General features: G+C 35.6%; 1 protein-coding gene across 7 annotated transcripts in view; it reads left to right on the top strand.

Moving 5' to 3' along the window:
• The window catches only part of FAM184A (family with sequence similarity 184 member A), a 78,768-nt gene that overhangs the window by 35,865 nt on the left and 17,538 nt on the right, over positions 1-25,365 (top strand). For 4 of the 7 annotated variants that reach the window (XM_027692380.1, XM_027692417.1, XM_027692363.1 and 1 more), the window contains exons 4-10: positions 1,237-1,418; positions 2,054-2,251; positions 5,504-5,626; positions 9,825-9,986; positions 11,773-11,894; positions 12,093-12,243; positions 22,840-22,881. In XM_027692380.1, the coding sequence (XP_027548181.1) occupies positions 1,237-1,418; positions 2,054-2,251; positions 5,504-5,626; positions 9,825-9,986; positions 11,773-11,894; positions 12,093-12,243; positions 22,840-22,881 (980 nt within the window). The remainder of the gene's footprint in view (positions 1-1,236; positions 1,419-2,053; positions 2,252-5,503; positions 5,627-9,824; positions 9,987-11,772; positions 11,895-12,092; positions 12,244-22,839; positions 22,882-25,365) is intronic. The other 3 variants (XM_027692373.1, XM_027692406.1, XM_027692395.1) reach the window with 1 other exon arrangement.

Raw genomic sequence — 25,365 nt, forward strand, 5'->3', positions numbered from 1 at the left:
GAAAATACTAATCATTTTGAAGCTTTTTTAATTTTCAAATTTCATTATATATCCCACTGTTATTCCCTTCACATCAGTGTCCACAGACAACAAAGGCTAAAACAGTTTCCTTTTTGGCACATCTTGCTTTTAAGCACAGATAGAAGTGAATCATGAGGCTCAGTGATTTTGTCTTGTGAGAAACAGTAGCACACAATCCACTTTCTTAGCTATTTCTTAGTAACTTAAATTTAAAAGCAATACTCTGTTATTAAAACTCAATCTGTCACTTTTGAGGGTTATAATAATGAGAGAGGAAACAAAAAGTCTTACCTAGGAGTTGTGACTAAAAAAAGGAATAAAAAATTATTCTGAGTAAACAATACCTCTCATCTTTCAGTTGAACAAACCTAGAAGCATCCTCTTTTCCAAAATAGTCTTCAATCCACTGCAGAGCCTCTCCCAGAATAACAGGAATTTCACTGCTATAGTCAGTTATGTAGTGGTAGTATTTTCAATAATACAAATATACATCAAAAAGAACAAGGACAAAAGTTTCTGAAGTCATAAACCTTTTTCCACTGGTTATGTGAAGGACAGATGATTATATTGTCTAGTTTGAAGTTGGTGGAGTTTTTTGTTGATTGGTTTTTAAAAATATATCTAAAGAAATAAAAATAAAAAGCGAGCCTCTAACCTGCAATACTTTACTATAGAGAGAATGAGTTTTGTTACATCTTTTAGTCATACCTTGATACCAAAATAAACAAAGTTTATTAGCAGTATTATTATTAATTCTGTAAGTTTTACAGGAGCTAAAGCTATGTATCTAGCATACTAGCTAAATTATGAGTTTGATAAAACAATAGTATCTTTACCTTTAGACGTCAGTGTTTTACTTTCTGTTGTGTAGCTTCTCATGGGGTGAAAACGTGTGGTTTTAGGGTGGGTAAGTTCTTCAGATAGACTGTCAGTGTTCAGTGTTGCCTACTTCTGCTTTACCTTGAGAGTCAATATGCAACTTTGAACCAGGAAAATTGAAACTAAAGGAGCCTCAGCACCAAGTACTCTACTGTTGTTGAACATTTTGTAAAACTAAAAAAGACAAGTGGAGAGGAAGAGAAGTATTGCAGTGAAGACAAGGGAGATACTACATGCAAGCTTCCACTAGATTTGTACTGTCACTGGAGTCTGACTGTGCACTTCAATTGCATGAAACCAATGATGTGAGGTTTTAAAGAGCTGTTTTGTTTTTAGGTCACATTGGAATGCTTCAAGCTACTCAAATGACTCAAGAAGTTACAATCAGAGATTTGGAATCAGAAAAATCTAGACTAAAGGAAAAATTGTCCCAGCTGGAAGAGGAAAGAAACTTATTACAAAGCAAAACACAGAGTCTGGATGAGCGACAAAGGCAGCAAATTCTGGCATTGGAGAAGGTTAAACAGCTTCTTGGCTTTAGCTGAATAAAAACAAAAGACATAGAATTCTCAGGGAAAAAAAAGATTATGTTTTAATTTTTGTTTGATGTGACTGGACTAGGACCAGTATGTTTCAAGTATGTCTCATGTAGCAACATTGACTAATGTAGAGTGTAAAGTGAGATTAGAGGGAAGTCAGACTAGATGTTGTTCAGACTGCTTTGGACATCTTTTAACAATTTCATTTGATTTATGACCTGGTGTGTGTATGCCTAGTATCTAAAGTGTCTCAGGAGGGACAAATGTGAAACGGCTAAAGAACAGTTTTAAAAGCCATTTGCTGCAAATGCACTGAACGTGTTTGAAAGTACTGTACTGAAATTCTCTATAAGCTTGATACCTGATTGCTGTTTTCCCAGACTAAATAGAGGAAAAAGTAGATTTTTAGTAAGGATATATTGCTTTACATGGATCTGTTGAAACTACCTTTTTGGTTATGGAATTATGTAGTCAGTGCTTCATGTTTGCTTAGTTTGTTTTATATGGAAGTTAATTTTTGGTAGATTTATATCATCACTAATATTTTTGTATTTTTTTTCTGCTGTTCAAATTTTTTTACTACTTAATAGATTTTTTTTTCCTGTATTTTATAGAAAGTAAATGAAGCAAGGGAAACACAACGTGAATATTATGAGAAGGAGCTGGTAAAATTGCAAGCAAGATTGGAAGGAGAGGCTGCACAGTTAAAGGAGGCTCACTCCAAGACCTTAGAAGAGCTGGCATGGAAACACCATACTGCAATTGAGGCTGCACACAGTAGTGCTAATAAGGATAAGAAGAAACTGCAGATGGTAGGTTTGTGTTTTCTTAGTAATCAAACATATTACAAAAATCAAATGTCACAGTTTGAGTCTTGTACTGCATGGTTTTGTTTTATGGCAAGTTAATTTGGAATTAGCTACAGGTCTGCTGGGTCTCTCTGAAGAAATTGCTTAGCTTTCATTTAAATAACAAATATCTTGGAAAAAAATAGCACTTGTATTGTCATTTGTCTGCATACAGAAGAGAAGTTCTCAAATTATACAACTATCTGTTCAAGTATAGTAGTTGTTTCTTCCTGGGGTTTGTGACTCATATTCAGAAGGGTTGGTATATCAATCAAGATCAGTTCTTCTGAAGAAGATGAAAGATTATATTATTATAACATTTATTTAGAATTTTCACAGACAATCCAGAAAGACAAAATGGCACTATATTAGGACTTGGCTATATGTGTACTCAAAAGATGGCAACAGCTGTTCCTAGCTTACATCATAAAATTGTGTTCACTGTACAGGATTCTTTAACTGGAATCCTGAAACTGAAAGGCCTTTTTTTGTTTCACAAAATTGGCCTTTTTTTTGTGTGGATGAGAGGATCATTTGCGAATTTTTATTTCCTTATCTGGTTGTCTGTACCTTATGCACAAATTTTGCCTTACACAGGAAATACAGGATAAAGATTAATTGTTGAATTCAAGGCTTTGTTATGCTTCTCTGATGTATTCACAGGAAACATACCAAGCAACACAGTTGTAGTTAGTGATGTGCATCTCACACTGAGGTTGAGTTTGTTTTCGTAAATTGTTTTACTAGTGTGTTGCTTCTTAGTTTTATTTTTGATGAATCCTAAATTTTTTTTTATGTTACCCAGTAATTGAAGTACTTCTTCGAGACATATGTATATCTGATCTTTCAAGTTTACTTTCTTTGTACCTTTAAACATGCCTGTTATTAAGACAATGTCTCTTAAGGGCTTCTGGGTATATTTTTCTTTTATTTCAGTACAATGTGGGGTTCTTCTTATTTTCTTTTGTTTTGTTTGTTACTAAAATAATGTAGAGAATAAAACAAAGGATATAATAAAATATTTTTGCTTAAATAATTAAATTAGTTGAAGTAAGGAACACTTCTGTAAATGTGAGAACTCTGAAATTTTTTTAACAAAGGAAAACTAAGTATGAAACGATGCTAGGATCAAGATCTGGGTAAATCTTAATCAGATTTCATTGATCTTAAATCTTAATCAGGTTTTACTGTCTCCTCTGTCAAACCTGTCTCACTAAGCACATGTTGTGGTGTTTGAGTAATCCAAGGAAGAAAACAGGCTTAAATGCAGAGAAGAATTGAATTTAGTATGAGGAAGAAACATGGTTACCAGAAGCCTTGGGATAGAGGACATGAAGATTTATTAGGACTGGAAGCCTGGGAAATGCATCTGGTGTTTGCAAAGTTCTGAAAAAAATGGAACAGAAGAGAATTCTACAGGATTAGAGTAGAACTCAAGAAATAGCTTAAATATTTCTTTTTGCTTCAATTCTTCCATCTATAAAATGAGCTGTAAAAATGGCATCAGGAGGATTATGAAAATAAGAGTTGCTCATAATTTTGCAGTACTGCACAGCTGTACTGACAAGTATCATCAAAGAACTATTTATTCTGTTATCAGAATAGGGTCTAATAGCACTAGTGGAATTTAGCAACAGCAGATTTCAGCATGAACAAGACAAATTGATCCAAGTTTCATTGAGCAAGGACCATTTGTCCCACAAGGAGACTGATCTGGGACCAGTGAAGATAACAGGCACTTGTTGGGTTACATTGTGTAGCAGAATGTTAGTGACTGTAACCCTCTGTTTTGTCTCTATCCAATTTACATCGTGAAGGAAGAGATTGTGCAAGCAGTTTACACAGATATTATTTATAGCGTACCTCATACCCTAATGTAGTGCTAGAACTAACAAGCTACTAGGCTTAATGTGCTTACACCCCTCACAAAACACTTGAAGAGTCTCTGTTTTTGGATGAGGAAGGCTCGGCATCTATTGCTTCTTGGAGTCAGCTGGATAACACTGCAATGCTGTCATGCAGCTCCCCGGTTTTCTCTAGAGTTTTATACCTTTTTAGGACTGTTTTTTCCTCTTTAATACTTGAGCTCTCTCTCTCTCTCCCCCTGCCTCTGCAATCTTACCAATATCTGCAGTTATACTTTTTGTTTCGGGTTGTCTCTGTTCTATATATTTTCATAGCTGTTTTCTGAGGTATTACTGATTTCTCAGAAGTCTGAGCCCAGGGTTATACAGAGGCACTGAATCACTAGGAAGGAGTTAATTAAGGAGCCTCTGTAGCTGCACAGAAAACCTTGAAGTCCCGTATGACATGACATTGCTTGGCAACCTTAATTTTCTTCAATAAAACATTGTGGTATAATAAATTATATAGTATATTCCACTGAAATATGTGATTAAGTTCTTAATTTTAACGTATTTGCTTTAAAGAATTTTGTGAAGGAAATTATTCTTCTGAAAATGTATTCTGAAATTAATAAAGCTGAAGTGTAAATTTATAGTTTTCCTTGAAAAAGAAAAAGGTTTCTAACATATATATATATATATACACAACATAGGCTCAAGTAAGACAAATATAATTCATTCGACAGTTACTTTCAAAATTTGCTTATTACACCACAAAGACTGAATGAAAACAGAGGTGTTACTTGATTCTTTCCATGTAGTTAAACTTGAAAACTAATTATTGATTTCTTTGGGTTCTATGTAAATTTTGTAGATGTGGTGTAGTTTGGTTTTTTTAATCATAACAGCCTGAAAAACTTCACAGAGCTCATTCTGGATTTTAAGATTTACTATTTTCTGTGGGGGTTATGTGTAGGAAATAGGTGGCTAAAGGCTGAAGGACATGCATATTATCAGTGAAATTTTATAAAAAGTGAAACCTTCTGTCAACTCAAATTGAAAAACTGTGGAAGTGAATATAGTTTTAATGATTTTGATAATTAATTGAGAGGAAAGTTCTGTTTGTCTGTTAATTTGTATTAATTTTGTGATTAATAAAGGATATTACATTATTAAATAAATGGGAAAATTAAGACATCCATCGTAAAAGAAAATAAATATTCATATTTTATGAGTTTAAGGAAAGGGTGATTCTTGGTTGAGATAAAGAACATTTATGCCAGTAAGAATCGTTTTCATGTGGGACATCTCTACTTTGCAATGACTGTATGGCAAGTATTTAATATTTCTTCCATCCTTCTTGTCTCTGCAGGAGTTGGAGCAGCAGTTTGAGAAGGAGAAACTACATTTGGAGGATGACAAGAATCAGCTCCGACAACAGTTGGAAAACATGAAGGAAGAGCTGACAACGAAACTGACTTCTGCCAATCAGGAGGCAAGGGTTAACTTCATTGTTTCAGCTGTGTGTCCTTTGTGCTAGACCTCATTTCATCAACAGTGATCTTGTGCTGAGAGTTCAGGACAGCGGTAGGACTATGCTGTTCAGTCTGTTTAGTGCCTTATTTCTGTTTAAAGTGCAGTATTCTTCAAAGATGATGAATTATTTGACTGCTGCTGAGCATTGATTTTCTTTTCCTTTACAAAATTAAAGTGGGAGATGGAGCTTTGTTGATGTAAACAGCTTTTCATTTTTAACTCTGCTTATATTCTCATTAGATACACAGACCTCTACGCAAAATACGTCAAGAGACAGAAAGAAAATTAACAGTATTTAAACCCATATTTAGTTACAATTAACATATTGGAAATTCTGGTCAGCTACCTGACTTGAAAATGTTCTTCATATATTTTCATCAAAAGATGACATGAAATGCTTACAGTAAGACCCAAATTATTTGCGATGTTTTGTTATATGCAATGTTAAATGTATCATACTTCAAGACAGTTTTAATATTTTGAGTTTGAAATCACTACCTTTTCATAATATAATATGTTTATACTAGACATACAATCTACTGATATCAAAAACATTAATCCATTCTTCTCTGGAACTTTTGCCTTGTTTCAAGAAAATTATTCATCAGCTTCATTGTTCAGCAAGGCCCTACATAGGTTTCCAGTGTGTGTTTTAAGACAGACTTAAGCATGAATTTAAGTACTGTTTTGCAGCAACATTTTTCATTACTGTTTTCTATACAGTGCAAGTTCTGGAGAGAACAGGTGTCTAATTCTAGTGGCTTGCAAATTGCACAAATGCTAAACTAGCTTAAGAACAAAACTGCTTGTTTGTAATGTAATTAGTGGGCGAGACTGCCCTTTTGAAAGTATAGATTAACTTACTAAAGTATAGCTTTATGTGTTAATATATATTGCGATATTAATAGTATATCAATGCATTACTATATTAATTTACATGACAATGTATTAAATTATTGCCATCATGGCTAGGCTTCGCAAAGATTTGGGAAAGGCTCTACTCACATTTGCTACAAGCGCGCTGGTGGCTAAAGAGGCCAATATGAGATAGACAGGTCCGGTTGCAAAAGGCACAACAGAAAGACTCCTTAAGTGGTATTGACAAGACACGATTTTTCTGCGTTGTCTTTTCTCCTCGAGAGTGATCCTGCGTGTGTTCTCAAAGGAAGCAGCAGCGTTATAGATGATGTGTCTCCAGGCCTCCCGATTGGAGGCCAGAGTAGACCAGTGATGATGATCAATATGGCCAAGGCTGAGATGTTGTTTCAGGGAGTCCTTGTATCTTCTCTTCGGGGCTCCTCTCTTGTGGCAGCCAGTGGCAAGTTCACCATAGAGCATGATCTTAGGGAGGCAGTGGTCCTTCATCCTTGAGATGTGTCCTGCCCAAATATTAGAATATTCTTCCAGAGTAGTACCTACCAGATAGATAGGTATGACAGAGATTATATAATAGCAGAGCAGCTGAATCTCCCATCTTTGGAGTTCAGCAGCACTGCTGATGAGTCACTCATGAGTACCAGTTAAACAGGAGACTGTGCTTCCTTCTGATGGTTGTGTGTGCCTTTGCGAGTGCATCCAAGCTTAGAAAGCTGCAAATTGAAGCTGGAACTGCTCCTGCTCTTTTAACGTTATGCTTCTCTGCGTTCAAATTGATGAAAATATGGTGTATTAGTTATTTATGATAACAAAATCAAACACAAGTTTATTTTTCATTTCAATGTTAAGGAAAGTTTAGTTATTTCTTTTTAGCTGTAACTTCTCTGTTGTATGCTATTTTTTCTTGTTGCTGAATTAGATCTGAAGAGAGCACTGTTGTCATTCTATTGTCACTCAACACTGTGGGCTTAAAGTTAGTTGCTCTTTCTCAGCTTTTCTTGGGTTCCTGAGTAATAAACTTGCTCTTTCCTTAAAGAAATAACTTCAAATGTTTTAATAATGAATTTTCATTACCTAACTGCTATGAAGTACAGGCTTGAAAAATTCATCAGTACACTGAAATAAGAAAACAGAGGCATAGCTAAGGAATAGAAGATTAACATAAACTAAAATAGTGAATTAGGGCCAGCTGCTATTTAGTATTTGAGTTTATATACATTCCTATACCAGCATAAATATAATGTAGTGTATATTGCATTTTGAAAGAATGAGAGAAAATGTACAGGCAATAAATTTGCAGTGGTCTGTAAATCCACTCCACGTGCTATGGAGGAGATATGTTTCATTTCATTACATGTTTATGTTGAGCACATGAAAGAAGTGCCTCGCTTGTAACCACAGCTTACCCTTAGATCTCTATTGACAACAGACAGCAGTTTCTCAATGCCTTCACTGACCTGGAAGAAACTTCCCTATGATGTGTCTTGCACATCATTAGCTTAGCTCTTATGTTTCTACTGTTGCTTCCTTTTTTTGGTTTGTTTAAAGTTACAGAAGTCATTTAACAGTAGGTATGTATTTATTACTTTCTGTGGTTGTTAGCTTAGTTCTAGCTTCCCTGCTGAGAAAGCTGCTTTTGAACCCATGCCATCCTCTTTTTTTTTGACAGACTATTTGGTGGCAATTATCTTGGCTAAAGGATGAGGAAGATTCAAGCCTCATTAGGCTTGCTCCTACTACTAAACTGTTTAAGAACAGTGTAATCTTAAATACTTGCCAGAGATTTTTTTGAGAGTTCAGGTTAAGATAGTGGCTTTCTCACATATATATCAGGATGAGGCTGGCTGTTTGCTCTATAGCTTTGTTTCCTTTCACTGTAGACCAGCCAAGACCTTTTAGAAAGATGCTTTGTTTGTATCATTTGACAGAGCAATCTAAGGACTTGCTGTCTCCATGCAAAGGATTTCTGATTATATTGCTAAGGATCATTTTAAACAGCCTCCAGCATTGCTTTTTTAACAGCAGAATATATCTTAAGCCCTATGAGTGGCATTCCTGCATGCTCCCCTATCCTACAGGACTGCTGTTCAAGTTTCATGCAAGTGGTTTGCTATTACCAGATATGTAGGTAGTGGTACACTTCCAGGATATCAATACAGTTTTGAGGACAATTCTTCGTGTAGGAATCCTCCGTCAGGTAGTAGTGCTTTGTAGGGAATTACTAGTTGTTTGAATGTAGTGTAAAGGAGCACAGAGACAAGTGCTCAAGTTTACACTAGTTCTTCTCTGAGATCTGTCATGCCAAAAAAAGTTTGGATTCCTTTCTGAGAGGAAAGGAGGAGTCCCTGTTTTTAGACATTCCATGGTTGCCTACAGAGGGAGAGAATTCTGGGAGGGAGGGGTGGTACCCCTGGGTATATTATAAAGAGTATCTGCATATCATTATTCTAACAAACAGAAAGAGTGGTTGTAACTCTTACCTGCTCATGCCTGCAAACCAAAGCAGGGACACTTGTGCCATTGTGAATGAAATTCATCTCAACATACAAAGGCAATGGCATAGACTACCGCTTCTGCAAAAACTTCAGTTCCAATTAGCTGCTGTTCTTTGGTTCCTCCTAACTCCTGTTATTCTGTTTTTCCAGCCTACATACTTAAAATTTTTATCTCTCCTGTAGCTGGTGAACAATGTTCAATCTCTAATATTTTTATCTGAAACAAAGAAGTATAGTATCATCATTTTACAGATGGGGACCTGAAGCACAAACAGGCAGAAAAGAAGTGTTACATGGCAGTTAAGGAAATTACCACATTATACTCTACAGGTATTAGATTGAGCTTTAACTAGGCTAATTTATGGACAGGTAGCAATCTGAAAACAGAGAAACTTGTACCTTAACACAAGTTAATTTATGTATTATATTAGAGTTTATGTATTTTGAAATAGTTCTCATTAATTTATATAAAACATGCTTTCTCACAGTAAAGGTAGAAGCAATTTCAGATCTTTTATGTAACCTTGCAAAGTGCATCAAACACACATTGGATATAATTTTTTTTTTACTTGTAGAAATCCTTTAATTGAGTCTTTGATTTTGTAATATTACAAGAATTTGTTTTTAAGTATGGAAATGTTAAGTGATATTAAAGGAGAACAGGCTGTGCAACTAAAAATTTGCTTAGGTCAGAATTAGAAAATACTGGTAGAAAGTGAAACCAGGTTGGCTTGGCTGCCATTAGTAATAAATATGGAAATGACAACTTTCTTTGTTTTATCATAGGTGTGTCGTCTGCAAGACCTAGTACGAAAAAGTGAGCAAGGCCTTGGAACTGCAGAAGGACATATCTCCAGTCTTCAAGAAGCTCAGGAAATACTACAGAAAGAACTAGAATTAACTAGAGCAAGACTGCGAGAGACCACAGATTCCTTGTATAGTGTTGAGGTAACCGTAATGTTGGAGAATAAGTTGTGCAAAGCACAGTCACAGTGATTTTGGTCTTGTTTTTAAAATGGGAAGAAGTATTATGGTGTACACATTATTGAAGGAGCCTCATGTGGCTTCATTAAAAGAGAGATTTCTGTATCTAGCAGAGAAGAAAAAAAACCTGAAAAGTAGGATGGGTTGTTTGGGGTTTTTTCTCCTTTTTTTTTTTAGTTGGTTGGTTGGTTGGTTAATTGTTTTGGGATGGATGTTTTTTTTTGTTGTCAAAACATTTTTAGTATTTTAACAGGTAGTGCTGCATCTTTCTGTGGTTAATATAAGTAGTAGCTGTGGCAAAATATGTTCAGAGGCTGGATAGAATTTCACGAGAATGTAAAAAGTGTATGTGTTACAACGTTGCTATTCCAGCCAGTTCATGTCTTGCTGCAAAATAAGATCCAGAGCTTACTAGAATTCACTAAAACATTTTTAATGTTTTCCTTGAGTAATGGGCACAGTCTTCATTTTAGTCTCAAATTTCGAATTTCAGTAGAGACTTAAGGATAGTCTAAAGATATATGCTATGATATCTTGAAAGATAGCAGACTGTCACCTAGAAAATGTGAGCACTTTGTACCATTGAAGCAGTTAATCTGTCTAGTCACAAATGTATTGTCATTTTAATTGGCTTAGTTGAAACTAGAACAGTCAATTAGTCTGTCAATAGCTCATTGACTGTAATACTAAGTAAACATTTCCTTTTTCTTTCCTCAGTAAATAATGTACATTTTACAAGATCACAGAAATGTTTGGAGTAGCAAGTATTAAAAAAAAAATTTCACTGAACCTGTTTTCATATTTTCATTACAAAACCAGCCGGAAACAGGATATTGGTATTTTTTTTAATTTCTTTCAGCTATGGTCATTGGGTGTGCACCATATTACAATTTATAACTTCCTTTGTATTTTTTTGTAATTTCCATAAGTGTCCTTATGAACTAGTATTGCTCTCTTCACCTATTAAAATATTTCAATAGTTTCAGTAGCAGGTTACTAGCACTAACATTTATCTTAACAGATTTTAAAATATATAAAAATGCTACATTTTAAAAAGTCTTAATTAAATTTAGAGAGCCATTTTTGTGTCTCATGTATGAAGCAAGCACTGCTGAAGAAAATTCATGTAAGGCTTTCTGGGTAGTACCTAATACTATTCTAGTATGGTAAAATTTGAACAGAAATTGATAGGAATTTTAAAGATAGTGTTTTCTGTGTTCAGACCGTGAAACCTTGTTTCTAGCAGGTTTGCCCAATCAAGAAACAGAAATAAGTTATATGAACTTTGTATCAAATGCAGATAGCTCAAGCTTTGAAATTCAAATACTGAATGTTTGATGCTTTAAAAAATTTTAAAAAACAATCAAAGCATTCTTGACAAGGACCCAAGCAACCTGCTCTAGTTCTGGAGTTAGTCCTGCAGTGAACAGGACTTAATGACCTTTCAAGGTTCTTTGCAACATAAATTGTTCTGTGGTTCAATGTAATGGTATTTGAAAAGACTACTTGAAGAATGACCTATTGGAAAATTGCTTTTTATAGTAATGTAGACTTCTGTTTCACAAGTATGAAATATCCGCAGATGTTTAGGCATTAATTGTGCATAATTAAGAATTACACACTGAAGAAGTTGTAGTTCAAATTTTATGAGTCAGTTGTAACTGTTATTTTTATTATAAATATCTTCATTTAAGGCTTAAAATATGTTTTTGCTGCTGATCAGTCTCTATTGTAAAGTTTGTGTTTGCAGGGAGAACTAGATCAGGAGAGACAACAGCATGAGGCAATGATTGCTGCCATGAGAGAAGAGGAAAAGTTCAAAGTTGACAGAATGGCACGTGACTTGGAAATAAAATGGACAGAAAATCTTCGGCGAGTATTTTTTTTTCCTCTTATATTCTTTAATAACAAATGAACTATGTATTATATGCAAATGTACTTTCAAATGAGATGTAAAGCAAAGGTTTCTGCTATTATCTAAGATTTTTTCAATTACTACCGAAATCTTTATTCTTTTTCACTTCTTGCACAAGGTCCACTGCATTGTAGTTATTTGACCTTTGTTTTTAGACAGGAATGTAATAAGCTTCGTGAAGAGCTGAGGCTGCAGCATGAAGAGGATAAGAAGGCCGCCATGACTCAGCTGTTGCAGCTGAAAGAACGTGAAAAAAACGCAGCAAGAGATGGATGGCAGAAAAAGGTTGAAGATCTTTTGGACCAGGTAACTATGGTGTCTTTGAGAACTGAAAAGCCATTACAATTTAGTTGCAGGTGGTTTATTCCTAATTAACTGCATTGAATTGGTTGTGACATCTGACTTTGAAAAGAAATTTCTTAGCATAGTGCTTTTTAACTTGATCATTATAAAATATTTTAAATAATATATGAACATAATTTAATTATATGAATGTTCTTCTTTACATTAACTGCGAGTAAAACTTTTTACAGTTTTGAGGGGAGAAGTGGGAGGATGTTGACAGTCTCACATCTTCACTACAAGATTTTTTTGATTCTGTTTGCTCACCGGTTCTGCTGTTAAATATCTACCAATGCTAATTGGTTGGACTTAGAGTTATCCCTTATGTTTACAAAAATAATAATTCCCTATCTGTACAAGAATAACCCTGTACAAGTCACTGAAAAATCAAAATGTCTACGATATTTTGGGATAATTTTGTATAAATATTGAGGTTTTTTTATTGGCAACTCGTATTTATAATCTCAGTTACATTAGATAACTCAAAGAAAATACTTGCTTTGTACTTTTTCCAAACCATAAATTCTATAGAACTGGTTTTATTGATTCCAGTTTGAAGGAATAGCTGATAATGAGCAAATACGTTTTAAAGTAAGAGAAACAGATTTTGGAACTCATTAAATGACTGTGATTTCAGGGTGTTATTGTGGAATGGCTTTTAATTTGCTGTCTAATTTGAGAAGTCTAATAACTGAACACACATTTGATTATAGAGCCTCTTATAGGAGCATGTAACAATATATTTTGCTGACAGGAGAATTTAAGCTTGTGAAATCTTGTGGTTTAGACTCATAAAAGCTGGAGGTTTTCAGAGTTCTTGGTGTGTTACTTTTTACAACATGAACATAATAAGACTTGGACTCATTTGATTTTAAGTTTCAAGTTACACAAACCTTAAGCTTCATTTCCCTTTTTTACTTCTACCTATAAGTAACATTTCTGTAGTTTTAACATATGTTTTAAAAACTTTACAGGGTCTTTAAATAATCTCTTTCAGGGCTTAATTATGCTCATAGTGAGGTTTTTCTTTAAATTTAGGCAGAACCTTCTCTATCAGTTCATGATCGTTGTCTCTCATTGTCCTGTTGTACAGCACTGTAACAAGGCTGGGTGCACTTTCTGTATAACCACCTCATAGGTACTGGAAAGCTATTAAGTCCCACAAAATCTTCTCTTCTTTAAACTGAACAGTTTCCTCAGAAGGATATATGTTCCAGTCCCAGCCATCTTGATGGTAGCTCTCCACTGAACATGATCAAGTTTATCAATATGTGTCTTGCACCAAAAATTAATGAACTGGAGGAGGAAAGAGAAGATGCGCTCCAGGTGATATGCAATAAGTGCCAAGTCGGAGGGACTGATCCCTTTCCCTCAAATTACTGGTTGCTGTTGCAGCCCAGAGTGCTGCTGGCGTTCATTGCTGCCAGACCATGCTGCTGATTCACATTTAGCCTACCTTTAAGTAGGTTGTGTGAAGCACATCTGTAACCCAGTATGGACTGGTGCAGGGGTTCAGTCCATCCCACGTAAAGGACTTTGCACTTGTCATTGTTGAATTCTGCGAGGTTCCCATCAGCCCGTACCTATAACCTTTATAGGTCCCTCTGGATGGCAGCCCTATCTTTCAGCGTATTGTGTCCCCTCCACTGTGTCGTTCTCCACCTTCTACTCTTCCCCGTTTGGTGTCATCCATAAACTCCATTAGGATACTATCTGTCTCCTCCTCCAGATACTAGAGGAGGTACTGAAATGAGCAGGTCCTGGAGAAGACGCCTTAGAAACTCTACACTGAACTAGAACAGCCTGAGATACTAAAGTAGGGCTGTAAAAGTGTATTTGTTACACCCAGCCCTGGTTTTCATTCATGGGAAGATGCATTTAAAACCCATTTGAAAGGCATGAAGCCTGTGTAAAAATTAGGAAGATTGGAGGGATCCAGCTCCTCTTTCTGCAGTTCAGATTTTTACACCTGAAATAGTGGTCTGGTCTATACTGGTAGTATTATACAATGATTTTTCAAAATAATACAAGACCAGGGTCTCTGCCAAATCATTTGTAAACTCCTGCCTTGACAGCAAATGTGGCCTATGTGCATTCTTTATGTTGAGAAAGTGTCTAGAGCTTCAACATTTAGTTACATAAATGCTGTTCAGAAAGATTGAATTCAGAAATAAAATGCTCATCAATATGGGTACTTAATTTTCTATTATGTATTGATGCATCTCCGATTTGATTTAAAAACAAGCTACAAAGAAGTGTATCGCCTAACTTGAAGTACAGGAATGGTTATGTAATCGAAGTGTTGAAAAAACAGGTTTAAATATACTTAAACTGTAGAAAAATACAACATAGAGTATGCCCACCTTGGAATGCTGCTGACTGGTGCTGGAAAAACTGAATGAAGAGACAGCTATAAATGTTAACAATTTAAAAATCCCAAACAGTTCAATCAAAAAACTTTATACCCATGAAGTGTACTAAGCTGGTTTGGGTTGTTTTAATTATGTTATACTAATCTATAAATTTATGCTGCTTTTATTTGTTGCACACTTGATGCATAAAGCTAGGTAATAGTTTTACCAGTAATGCTAATTGGTGCCTCACAGAATGCACATAGGATTATTGTTATTTTAACAGTATAGCTTTGTTATGAGTAAAATAATTTCCTTGAGATAAAATGCTATTCAGCTGATTAAGTGCTTAAATACATCACTTACCATCTACAGTTAAATGTGGTTGGTAGTTTAACTAGATCAGTGTCTGGAGACCAAGTGTGTAGTTCTTATCACTGATATGAGATATTATTCTAGAAGACAAAAAAAGAAAGTGCTTTTCCTTCTTTTCCCCTGTAAATGGCACCAAGTACTTCTACATCAATCCATGAGAGACTTTCATCATGAAATATGCAGTGAATTCGGATGTGCTAGCTCGTTTCCATTCCTCTTATCTGTATAATGGGATTTTAACACTTTTCTTAAAAACGTTTTACTGCTGAGAAAGCTTCAGCCATGGACAAAATAGGAGGAATTTTCTTTTTTTTTAAAGCATGAGCATGTTCTCTCTTTTGCCTGTCTGTCTTATGCAATGTTCAGTTCTGGGCACTGAAATATACAGTTTAAGACGTGTATTCTTCTTATCTGTTTCTTCTTGTGATAAATATTTCTTCCTGTAAACTGAATCAAGTATCTTCATTGTGGATGGGCTTTTCTATATTTGAACAAATATTGATTCTCTCATCTTCCTTTCTTTTCAGTAACACATTTGAGTAAATTAAGTGTTTTTGACAGCATTTTTTCTCATATGTAGCTTTTCCATTCTTATGTAGCTTCATACATGACCAAGCATTAGTGGGACATTCTTCTTTCTAAACTTGGCCAACTTCTCACAGTGGAAGATACGTCTTCAATTAATGGAAATATCAGAAGTATTACAGTGAGAATTGACAAAAGTATACTACATATGCTTTGGTAGCTTTTGTTTATTTTTCCTACTGCAAAGATTCTCTCCTTTTTTGCAAAACATGTTCAAGTTTCCTATTTAGTTTCTTTTTGTGATGGTGTGTTCCTTTTTAAACTGTCAAAGTAAATAGGAAGTTTGACATATCAAAATATAAATACTTCCTTCTGATGTAGACATTATTCAAATTCTAGTTTTCGGAAAAGTTCAAACTCAGTCTTAAAATGCTGGCCTTAAAATCCTGAGTATACTCTTGTTCATGAAGTGGAATGCTGAGAAAAGTCACTGAACTCCTGCGCACATCTGTAAATGACTGTTGATCAGCCTTCAGCCAGAGGCAGTTACTGCTCTGTCTTTACTTGCCCATGTGGAGGTGCTAATTGTAGAACTGATGTGCATCCACATCAGCAGAATCAGGAAATGTTCCTTTCTTTCCCCAGCACAAGGATTACTGGCCTGTTCCACAGCCTGGGTAATCCTTGCATGAGATGATTTGCTCTCAAATGGGTGCTGGAAATTTCTACAAGAAATAACATGTATATGCCCTTTATCAGTTTCCTGAAGAAGGGAGATAAACTTTCAGCACAGAATCGTTTTATTCAGCTTCCTGGCACTTGATATTGTCCTGAACACACTGTCTAAAGGCTTGTCTGTCAGAAACAGAGTGGAGGTGAATTTCAAGTAACTCCCTCTAATTCACTTTGGCAGTTCTTGTATGCAAGAATACTTGTAAGGTTACCATGACATCTAGTGGATGGTAAGGGATTTTGGGTAAGATTTAAAAAGCAATTAAAAATCTAAAATGCTGAAATCCAAAAGAATAAAAAGAAACATCATAGCAAGGAGGCAGAAAAGAACAGAGGGCACCTGGAATGCAGTTCAGGGTAAGGTTTTATGCCCTTCTTTCATCTGCAGATACCTGTTTTTCCAAAGGAGCATGCTGTCTTTGACTCTTGAAAACTTTGACAAGTTACTACAGCTCTCAAAACTCCGGTCTTAATGGGACTGTGCTGCAACTCATGCGGCCTCACAGAGAATCGGTGGAGATTTGGGAGTTTCTGCCTAGATCCAGTGTCTGTGTGCATCCTGCCACTCACCACTGATTTAGAAGAGTGGTACTCCTGTATTCTAAGTGGGAAACCTATGCTTTAAGCAAGTCAGAAATTACTGTATGTGAGCATGTGGATAATCACACAGTCCAGAGTCGCTGCAGTCCTGAGGGCCAGCTATTGCAGGTGCTTTCCCCAGTTTCATCACTGTCTTCTTCTTAATAGGGAATCCCCCTTGTTCTGGCCTCCCTATTCTATACAGAGATGTGATCCTGATGATTAGTTGGTGCATTTTTCTGTCCACATTGGTCACTGTAGTTTTGTCTGAAGCTTGAATGATAACAAATGCCTAACATTCAGCTGTTTGTTATGAGCCCGTAGTTTTGATGAGCCCATTCAGCCCACACTGCGCTTTTGTCATTATTTTACTCTTTGTTTAAAAGATTCTGAATATAACAGAGGAAATTCATTAGAGCTGCTCAGCAATACAGACAAACAAAAGCAACAGAACAAATCAGTGTTTTCAAAGTATTTTCAGTAGGATATAGTGGGAATCCTAACAAATGTGAGTTTGTTGCTCTGTTATATAATAAATGTTTTACTGGACTTCCTTTTCATCTCTCTTTTGATTTCTTCTTGATTTTGTTTTTTTCTCCCATGGTGTTGTGTTTAATTGAATTTAAAAATTTATCTAGGCTATGTTTGAAGTTGATATCTTCATATCCGAAGAAACTTGTCTATCTGATCCTAAACTTCTAATTGAAATTTAATGTCACCAGTTTTCCTTTGGCAGTAAATCTGGAGGAGATGGAAAGACTGTTGTAATTCTATTTGTCAATGGATGAAAAGAACATTAAATTCTTAGTACTGTATGTAATAAATGATGCATGAGGAAAGAGTTTAATTTGATGTTTGGAAGTTTACACTTCCAAAACTGGAAAATAGAAATCTAAGTCAAATCCAAAAGTAATACAATCCCCCAAACAAAATTTTAATCTTATATCTGTATATGTTTTTCTGTTAAATGTAAGATAAAGACACTGGTAAGAATCTAGTTTTAAAACATTATCCTTAGCCTCTTTCCTCCATACATTCTCAAGTAGCTTTTGCTTTTGGTTCAAAACCTATAAAAACAGCACACCTTGGAGGGAACAAGAGAGAACTTACCAGGTGGGGCAAAATTTGTTTGAGATTCAGCAGATGAATGAAATTCTAGATTAGGGGCTGTGCTCCATGAAGAATTAGTCAAGGTGTGTATATAATCTTTAAAATCCTGACAGCTTTATGACAAATAAATGAACTGAAGCTCTATTATCATTCCAAAACCTTTAAAAATTATCGGGAGGTTCAAATGGTCCTGTTTTTCCCCTGATCATTGAAGTTGCAGTTTGTCAGATTAAAAGCATATATTCCAAAATCCAAATGGATACAAACATGCAAAACGCCTAGGCCAACCCAAGCCATTCTATGATTTTGCCTAGAAGTTTGACAGATTCCTACAACTGGAAAAGAGAAGAGATCCATCTTTTTAAAACAACAAGATAAGCTCCCCACCCTGTGATATCCTGGAGACAGCACCTTCCCTCATGGTTGCTACAAAACCAGGAGGAAATCAGGACCAATTAGATCCCAGAGATGGTCACACATTTCAGAATGGTCTATATATACTTTATTTTCCTCATCAGAAAACTGTTGGGTTTTGAGATAGAGAAAGAGCTCTAAATGCTGCTTTTTCTTACCAGTGATAGGGGACAAACTTTGATGTAGCTCTTCTATTTCTAGCATGTCACAAGCCTCGAGCCAAGTACAAAATGTTGTAGTAGGAAACAGCTGCTTTCCAAATCTCTGTGGAGTCATCTGTCATGTAAGCACTGCACAGCCAGAGACTGCACATCTGCTGACAAATCAGTCTTTCTCTTCAAACGAAAGACATATCTCAAGGGAGAGTTTTAGGGTTCTTGTTGCCGTTATTAGCTGGATAAAATGGACTTAAACCAAAGGTCGCTTGAGCTTCTTCGCTAGGCACCTCAGAAACTAGTTTCTTTTACTGACATCTGATGGAGGCACATAGGATTTCTTTTTCAGAAAGGTAAGCAGCATCTGTGGGAGGTTATTCTTAAAGTGAAGCAAAGACTGTGTAGCAATCTAAATCTTCTTTGATAAAACAGATAAAGTAGTACCTTTCCCAGTTAGGGTCTCAGGTTTTATGCAAGAATTCCATTTTGCCAGCAGTATTTTGAAAATTTAGTAAACTGTACATCAGAATTGGATTGTGACACAATTTGACATTGATATTGTCAGTAAGGAAAAAGTGTTACATAATTGATGTTTGGGTGATATGAAGACTGATGCTGAAACTCAGTGTCAAGCCTCTCTAATCCAGTTTAAAGTAATTTTTAGCCCAGAGAAACAATCAAATTAGAGAACTTCTGTGCGTTCAGTAGGTTGGTGTCCTGCAGAAAGCAGGGTAACTGAATGAAAATGTGAAAATGTCACTGGTGCAGTGAATGTCCTCCTCGAGAAAAATGACACTGTTTCATCACCAAGTATGGCCCCTGTGATGGGAAACAAGCAACTGTTCATTACAATAAGCAAACCCAAACCTCGAATAGTTTCAAATGTCTAAATCCATGCTTTACTGCAGCAAGATGGGCCCAACTATGTTGAAAATTTGACTCTTTCATGAGAAATGTTGAAAAAGAGGCTGGAATACCAATCTTGTCCCATGTATTGTGTGCAAGGTCTTTCAATCCTGCTGAGTAGCCTACAATGATCAGTGAGTTCTAAAGACGCTGCATATGAAGATGCAGATTGTACTCTCTGCTGCATCTCTCTCTGCTGTTCCTCTGGATCATGATGAAGTTCTCTTTGTTACACCTGAGGCTTATCTGTGCATATGCTGAAGGTGTAGAAGATGGTACTTCTACTGTAAATTGAGACAGCAAAATCAAGTAAAGTCAGGTTACCTAATACATACATACCAAATACTGATGTGTTTTTGGGAGTTCCTGTACTTCCAAGAAGGAATTTAATTCACTTGTACACCCCATATCTGCAAAGTCTGATTTCAAAGAGAAGTGAGCAAGGGTTTCTTATACCACAGTAACATCACAAATCAAACCTTGAATTCCAGCCTGTAGGAAGAGAGTGATAGTTAAACCCACCTTCTCCCTTGTTTTTTTTCTCATCACTTTCCCCATCATAGAAATACAGAGAGTAATAATTATGCCTGCATTCTTTTTGGTTCTTAACACTTTTTCTCCAGAACATGGACCTCATTGTGGAAATACTCATAAGGTTGTTTTGAATTTTTATGGAATTTCTTAATAATACTGAAACCAGCATTATTTTAAAGTTCTGCATCCTGAATGTGTCCTGCATACTTTTCAATATGGAGCTGCATCCGATTACATTGCTACACATTTGGCTGGAATCAGCCCCCATACCAGTTGACCAGCCTATATAATTATATAGTCCTATTCTATTGTGTATGGTTATTAGGAAAATGATTTACTATCTAATAAAGGATGAAAATAATAAGTTCTGGTCTGGTTTAGTAATAATCCTAGTGAATTCATGTTTGATTTCAGTGATCAAACAACACTGTTTTTGAAATAAAGTAGGTTAGTTTTAATGTTTTCAAATATCCTTCAATAATATTGTACAAGCACACGTTTTTATCAAAATCTCATTTGATAATAGATTTGAATACCATTAAAAATTTCTCTTAAGTATTATTTCTGTACAGGAGCATTTATTGTCCAAGTTTGTTATCAAAGGTCTTTATTCCATTGCTGTGTTGACTGCAAATCATCTTATTTTCACACTTGAAGATTTTCTTGTTTGACTCCTAAGTCATCTTTTCCAGTCTTTTTTACCAGACTGATGTTTAGTCAGCTGCCCTATAGTTAAATACTTTTGAATAGTGATATATACTTAGACTTCCAGATTGGTGAAGTACTTGTGTATTTCAGGTTTTGTTAAAAATAAATAAACTGTATTTACTGTGTATTCAGCATTGCTGTGTGTCTTTTTAGAATATGTAGGAATGCAAAATATATAAGTTCAACTTCATTAAAATATAACTTTTTTTGGTCTTTGCATGGTCTTCGTTTTGCCAATAAGATCTAAGCAGTTAGTAGTTAATTTTTTTTGGACAAGATATTTACTGATCTCATTTCACAGTCAGGAAATGTGGGTTGCAGAAAGATTGCTTTGAGTGATGTAGCCTAAAAAATCTGTGACAAATTTAACTGGAAAGTTTTAGTGCAGAACCTTCACCAAGAGTTCATTTTAATTCTCTAGAAAACTTTTAAATTTGGTGAAATCACATGTATTAAAATGGTTATTCCATGTTAGTACTTTTAGTTGTAAGATCAGTTTGACAGCAAAGCAAGACAAGTTTCTTTCTTGGTGAAAGAAATCTGTTATTCTACAAGTGGCAGAGGGCAACTGTCTTAAATGGCCTTTTTATAATAGGGTAGACCTTAGAATACAGCTTCCTAAAAGTATTTTTACTTGGAACTTCTCTTCAGTGTAGAATAATATGAACCCTTCTGCTTCAGGTGCAAAATCTAAATACTTCTTAGTTGTACCGCAATGCTGCCTAGATATGTCCACCAATATTAAGTCCAAAATGTTCTATAGACTTTATATCTATTTTGCAAGAGATTATTCCTGCTTGTAATAGCACTAAACAGATGGGAAAGGAAGCACAGTAAAATTAGACTGATTTGTTCAGTCTGGCACTGTCAAAATCCTGTGTTGGAATCGGAGCAGTTAGATGCCAGTCTGTTGTCTGCTGGTGTATGATGCCTCCTAGTGTTATGCTCTTGCATAGAAAATTATTGCTGATAACTCTCTTACTATTTTAGTGAGCTCATTTTGGATATTTCACAATAATGTATTTTTGTGTTGTGCCTTTTTCTAGATTCATCGGAATGAATAACAATTTCTTTTTGTATTTTGACAAAGTATTAGATAATAGTTCCCACCTATATGCTTCTAGACTGGTGTCAAAATACCTGCTGTCTCCTGGAGAAAGCCATGTTCTTGACTGACCAATGCCAAAAAGGGAAGGTGATCATGCTGGCTTTGAAGTTGCTCTCACTTAATTTCTGATTACTGTTTTATGCATGTGTGTTTGCTTATCCATGTGATTAATATATAAAAACACACAGGCATTTTTAAATATATATATATCTATTTAAATGAATCATAGAATCAACCAGGTTGGAAAAGACCTCCGAGATCATCAAGTCCAACCCTTGATCCAACATTGCCATGGTTACTAGACTAAGTGCCACATCCAGTCTCATCTTAAAAACCTCCAGGGATGGTGAAATGATGTATGTTATTTGTATGATCAATAATATTTCTTAGAGCATGTACTTGGGAATATGTTGGGGTTTTTTTGCTTTTTATTAGTAATCAACACTAGTATAAGTGGTACATTAAGTCATTTTATTGCTGGAGACTTGCAAGAAGAGTCTTTTATGTACCCATCTCATTCTGAATTTCAAGAAAAATAAAAGGACTTTAATAGAAATGTCTTCATTGCTGACTAATTTTCTGCTCTTTAGCAGTGAAATTTGTTCTTTAATATGATATGTTTGATATACTTGTGATATTCCAGAGACACAGCTGATTGTTGATTGCACCCTAATTTTTCTAAAAGGAATGCAAATTGGTATACTTAATGATTTCTGCCAAAAATTATTTGCCATAAAGGAGAAGAGAAAACAAGTGGATAACTTCAAAAGTGTTCAGCTGTGTAATATGTGACTATATAGTAACATTATGTGAAAAAGATGATGCTATTCTGTGTGTCCAAAACATAACATGGGAAACCACATCATTCTGTTCTGTGTTCGGTAGCTTATCTACTGAGTCAAAGCAATGTATTCATTTTTTTTTCCAGATGGTTTTCAACTTATTTTTCTCTGATCAAATTATAATTAATGTTCTATGTTTACCTTTCCTGCCTTATCCCTTTTTCTTTTACTTAGTTGATTTCTGAATGTTTCCCTTTATTCCTGTGATCTTTTCTTCATAGCGGCACTGTCTCGGTGAAGCTTTGCATAAATCTATCAGCAATGTAAGTGATTTGCACTTACAGCTTGTGAACAGGGCATGCTTGCACTAATCAACCTGCCTATACTGTAATACTGCTTTGGAGCTTTAGCCCATGAAATGGGAAACATGGTAATATTTGAAAGGAGAACGTGTGCCACTAGTTACGAAAAGCTTGTGTACTGCATCCGTTCATCTGTGTAACTGTATATGTATCATTGGGCATCAAACACTGTGTACGTGCTCATAACATAAGCAGCATTTTTATGTCATTGTTAACACAAGCAAGCTTGTGGGCAGCGCAAACGTGTATTGCAAGAGCTTTCTACAAAGCATGAGATTGATGCTGTATTATAATTTGCAGTTTTGCAGTGCAAGTCTTAATTGTAGCCAAAATATTCTTTCTTTCTATTTTATTTTTAAAATTCTCACTATTGTTTTTAATGCACTGAAAACCGTGGGTAAAAGTATTGGAAGTTCAGAGAGTAGTGGTGAGAGCTGTTTTCTTTTGAATCCTCAATACAGAGATGTATAGAAGGAGTGGTCCAAAGACATGCAAAGGAAGGCACTAATGTTCTCAAAAATTTGCTCTTAAGGATATGTGTATGTACTGAATAATCAGACTAATGTTGAAAATTATGTGATCTTCTAAAAAGACTCAGATTTTTAACTTTTTATTACTTTTCAACAATAAAAAAATTATTAGATGGGTCGACTTATCTGACTTGCTTGTTAGAATCATTTAATCCTCATTGTCCTTTATTTTCTGTGTAGTCTATTGATGCAAATAGACATCTCCAGACATTGACTCATTTCAAGTTGTGATTTTGCAGTCACTTTAATCTGGTGTAAGTATGAACTGCTCTTGCGTATTCCTGGTCTCTTCTAAGATGGCTTCCTGGCCAGATGTCAGACTACTCTTGGTCATCTCAATTAAAATATTTTCTGCATTTACAAGAAGGAAATTAAAAGAAAATTGTTTTGCCTTTGGCCCATGCTCAAAATGTTTATAAATGATATACTAAGAATTATCCGAGTTTGGAGCAGGAACTTAAACGAGAGACAGATTTAACTTCAAGCCAAAAATACATTTTTTTCATGTCATCTTAAAAATTTGGCTAAGTTACTATGGTAGACTCCATTTGGATATTATCATTAAAGGCTTGTTCGAGTGTGGTGATTAAATGGCCTGAGGTTCTGCAGGACTGAGCAGGAGTTCCCCTAGACTTGTGCTTCCTGGTGGCTGTGGTGAATGGGCCTGGACAATTGAAAGGGACAAGTAAGAGTGGGCATCTAGTGAATGTGTCTCACTGTTCCTGCTAAAGGCACTTGGAGGAGGAGGAACAGGATGTGAGTGAAAATTGTGGGATTTCCTTCAGATGAGATTTTTAAGATGTAATTTGTGTATAAATTTCCCACCTAGTGCAATAAATTGGACTGGGTAACCTTTTAAGCCTATCCTAAGTGCAGATTCCTATGATACTAAAAATGGAGTTAGAAAGAAGAAAATGAAAAAAGGAGGGGAGGAGGAGGGGAAGAGATACTGGAGTATGGGATGGATGGAAGAGAAGGAATAGAGGTTCTAGAGCCAAGTTGCAGTTGTGGTCTCAGAGAAACAAACAAAAAAAAACCCGAACAAACCTGAGAGTTTACGGATGGTGGTTACATAGGAACAGAAGTAACCTAAAGAAGCACAAGTTGTCTAAAAGTACAGGGGAAAAACAGACCTCCAGATAGGGTCTGGGTTTTGCTAGGTGTAGTCTGGAAGAGAACTAGGAAATAAAGGCAAGGCTTACAGATGAAGAGAAGGACCCAGGTAGGTATCAACTTTCAGAAAGGTGGGGAAAGAGAGAAGGGCCCAACAGTGAATGTGGAATGAATTAGAGTAGATGGAAGTTGCGGTAATATAGATTATTTTTTCCTGGAGAAGTAAGACAATAGCACATTGCATGACCAGAAGATGATGCATATATGAAAATTCAAAACTGGCCATGCTGGCAGTTGCATGGTGCAAACTCACCACATCAGAGGAGTAAGTTTCTAGGGATAAAGAGAAAAAAATACAGTATGTGGTTGAATTGTTATTTTTTGAAATACTGTCTGTGCTGATTTGTCTGACCAGCCTGGCAACCTTGGCCATGGTTGCTGAAAGAGATCAGCCAAGAACTTCTGGGGCTTCTGAGGAAACTAAAATTCTGCTATATGAAGAAGGGAGGAAGGTTTTGTATAGATAAATAACTAGTTGAAAAATAGGTATTAAATAGAGCGTTACCACAGTGAACAAAGATTCTCAGTGGAGTTTAGCAGATGTGCAGCATATTTTCTTTTGCAGGTTGTTAATAAGTAAGGTGGGAAACTTTGCAGCTTATAAAAGGTTATTCAAGGTGGGAAAAGCACTGAAGAATTATAGAATGGCTGTAAAAAGCCAAGGGACTTGGCAATAAAATGGCAGATGAAATTCAGTGTAGATAAATGCAAAGTGACACATAAGGGAAAAAAAATTGTAACT

Source organism: Neopelma chrysocephalum, unplaced genomic scaffold, assembly GCF_003984885.1.
Source record: "Neopelma chrysocephalum unplaced genomic scaffold, ASM398488v2 Primary Assembly neopelma1_23, whole genome shotgun sequence".
Taxonomy (NCBI): Eukaryota; Metazoa; Chordata; class Aves; order Passeriformes; family Pipridae; genus Neopelma; species Neopelma chrysocephalum.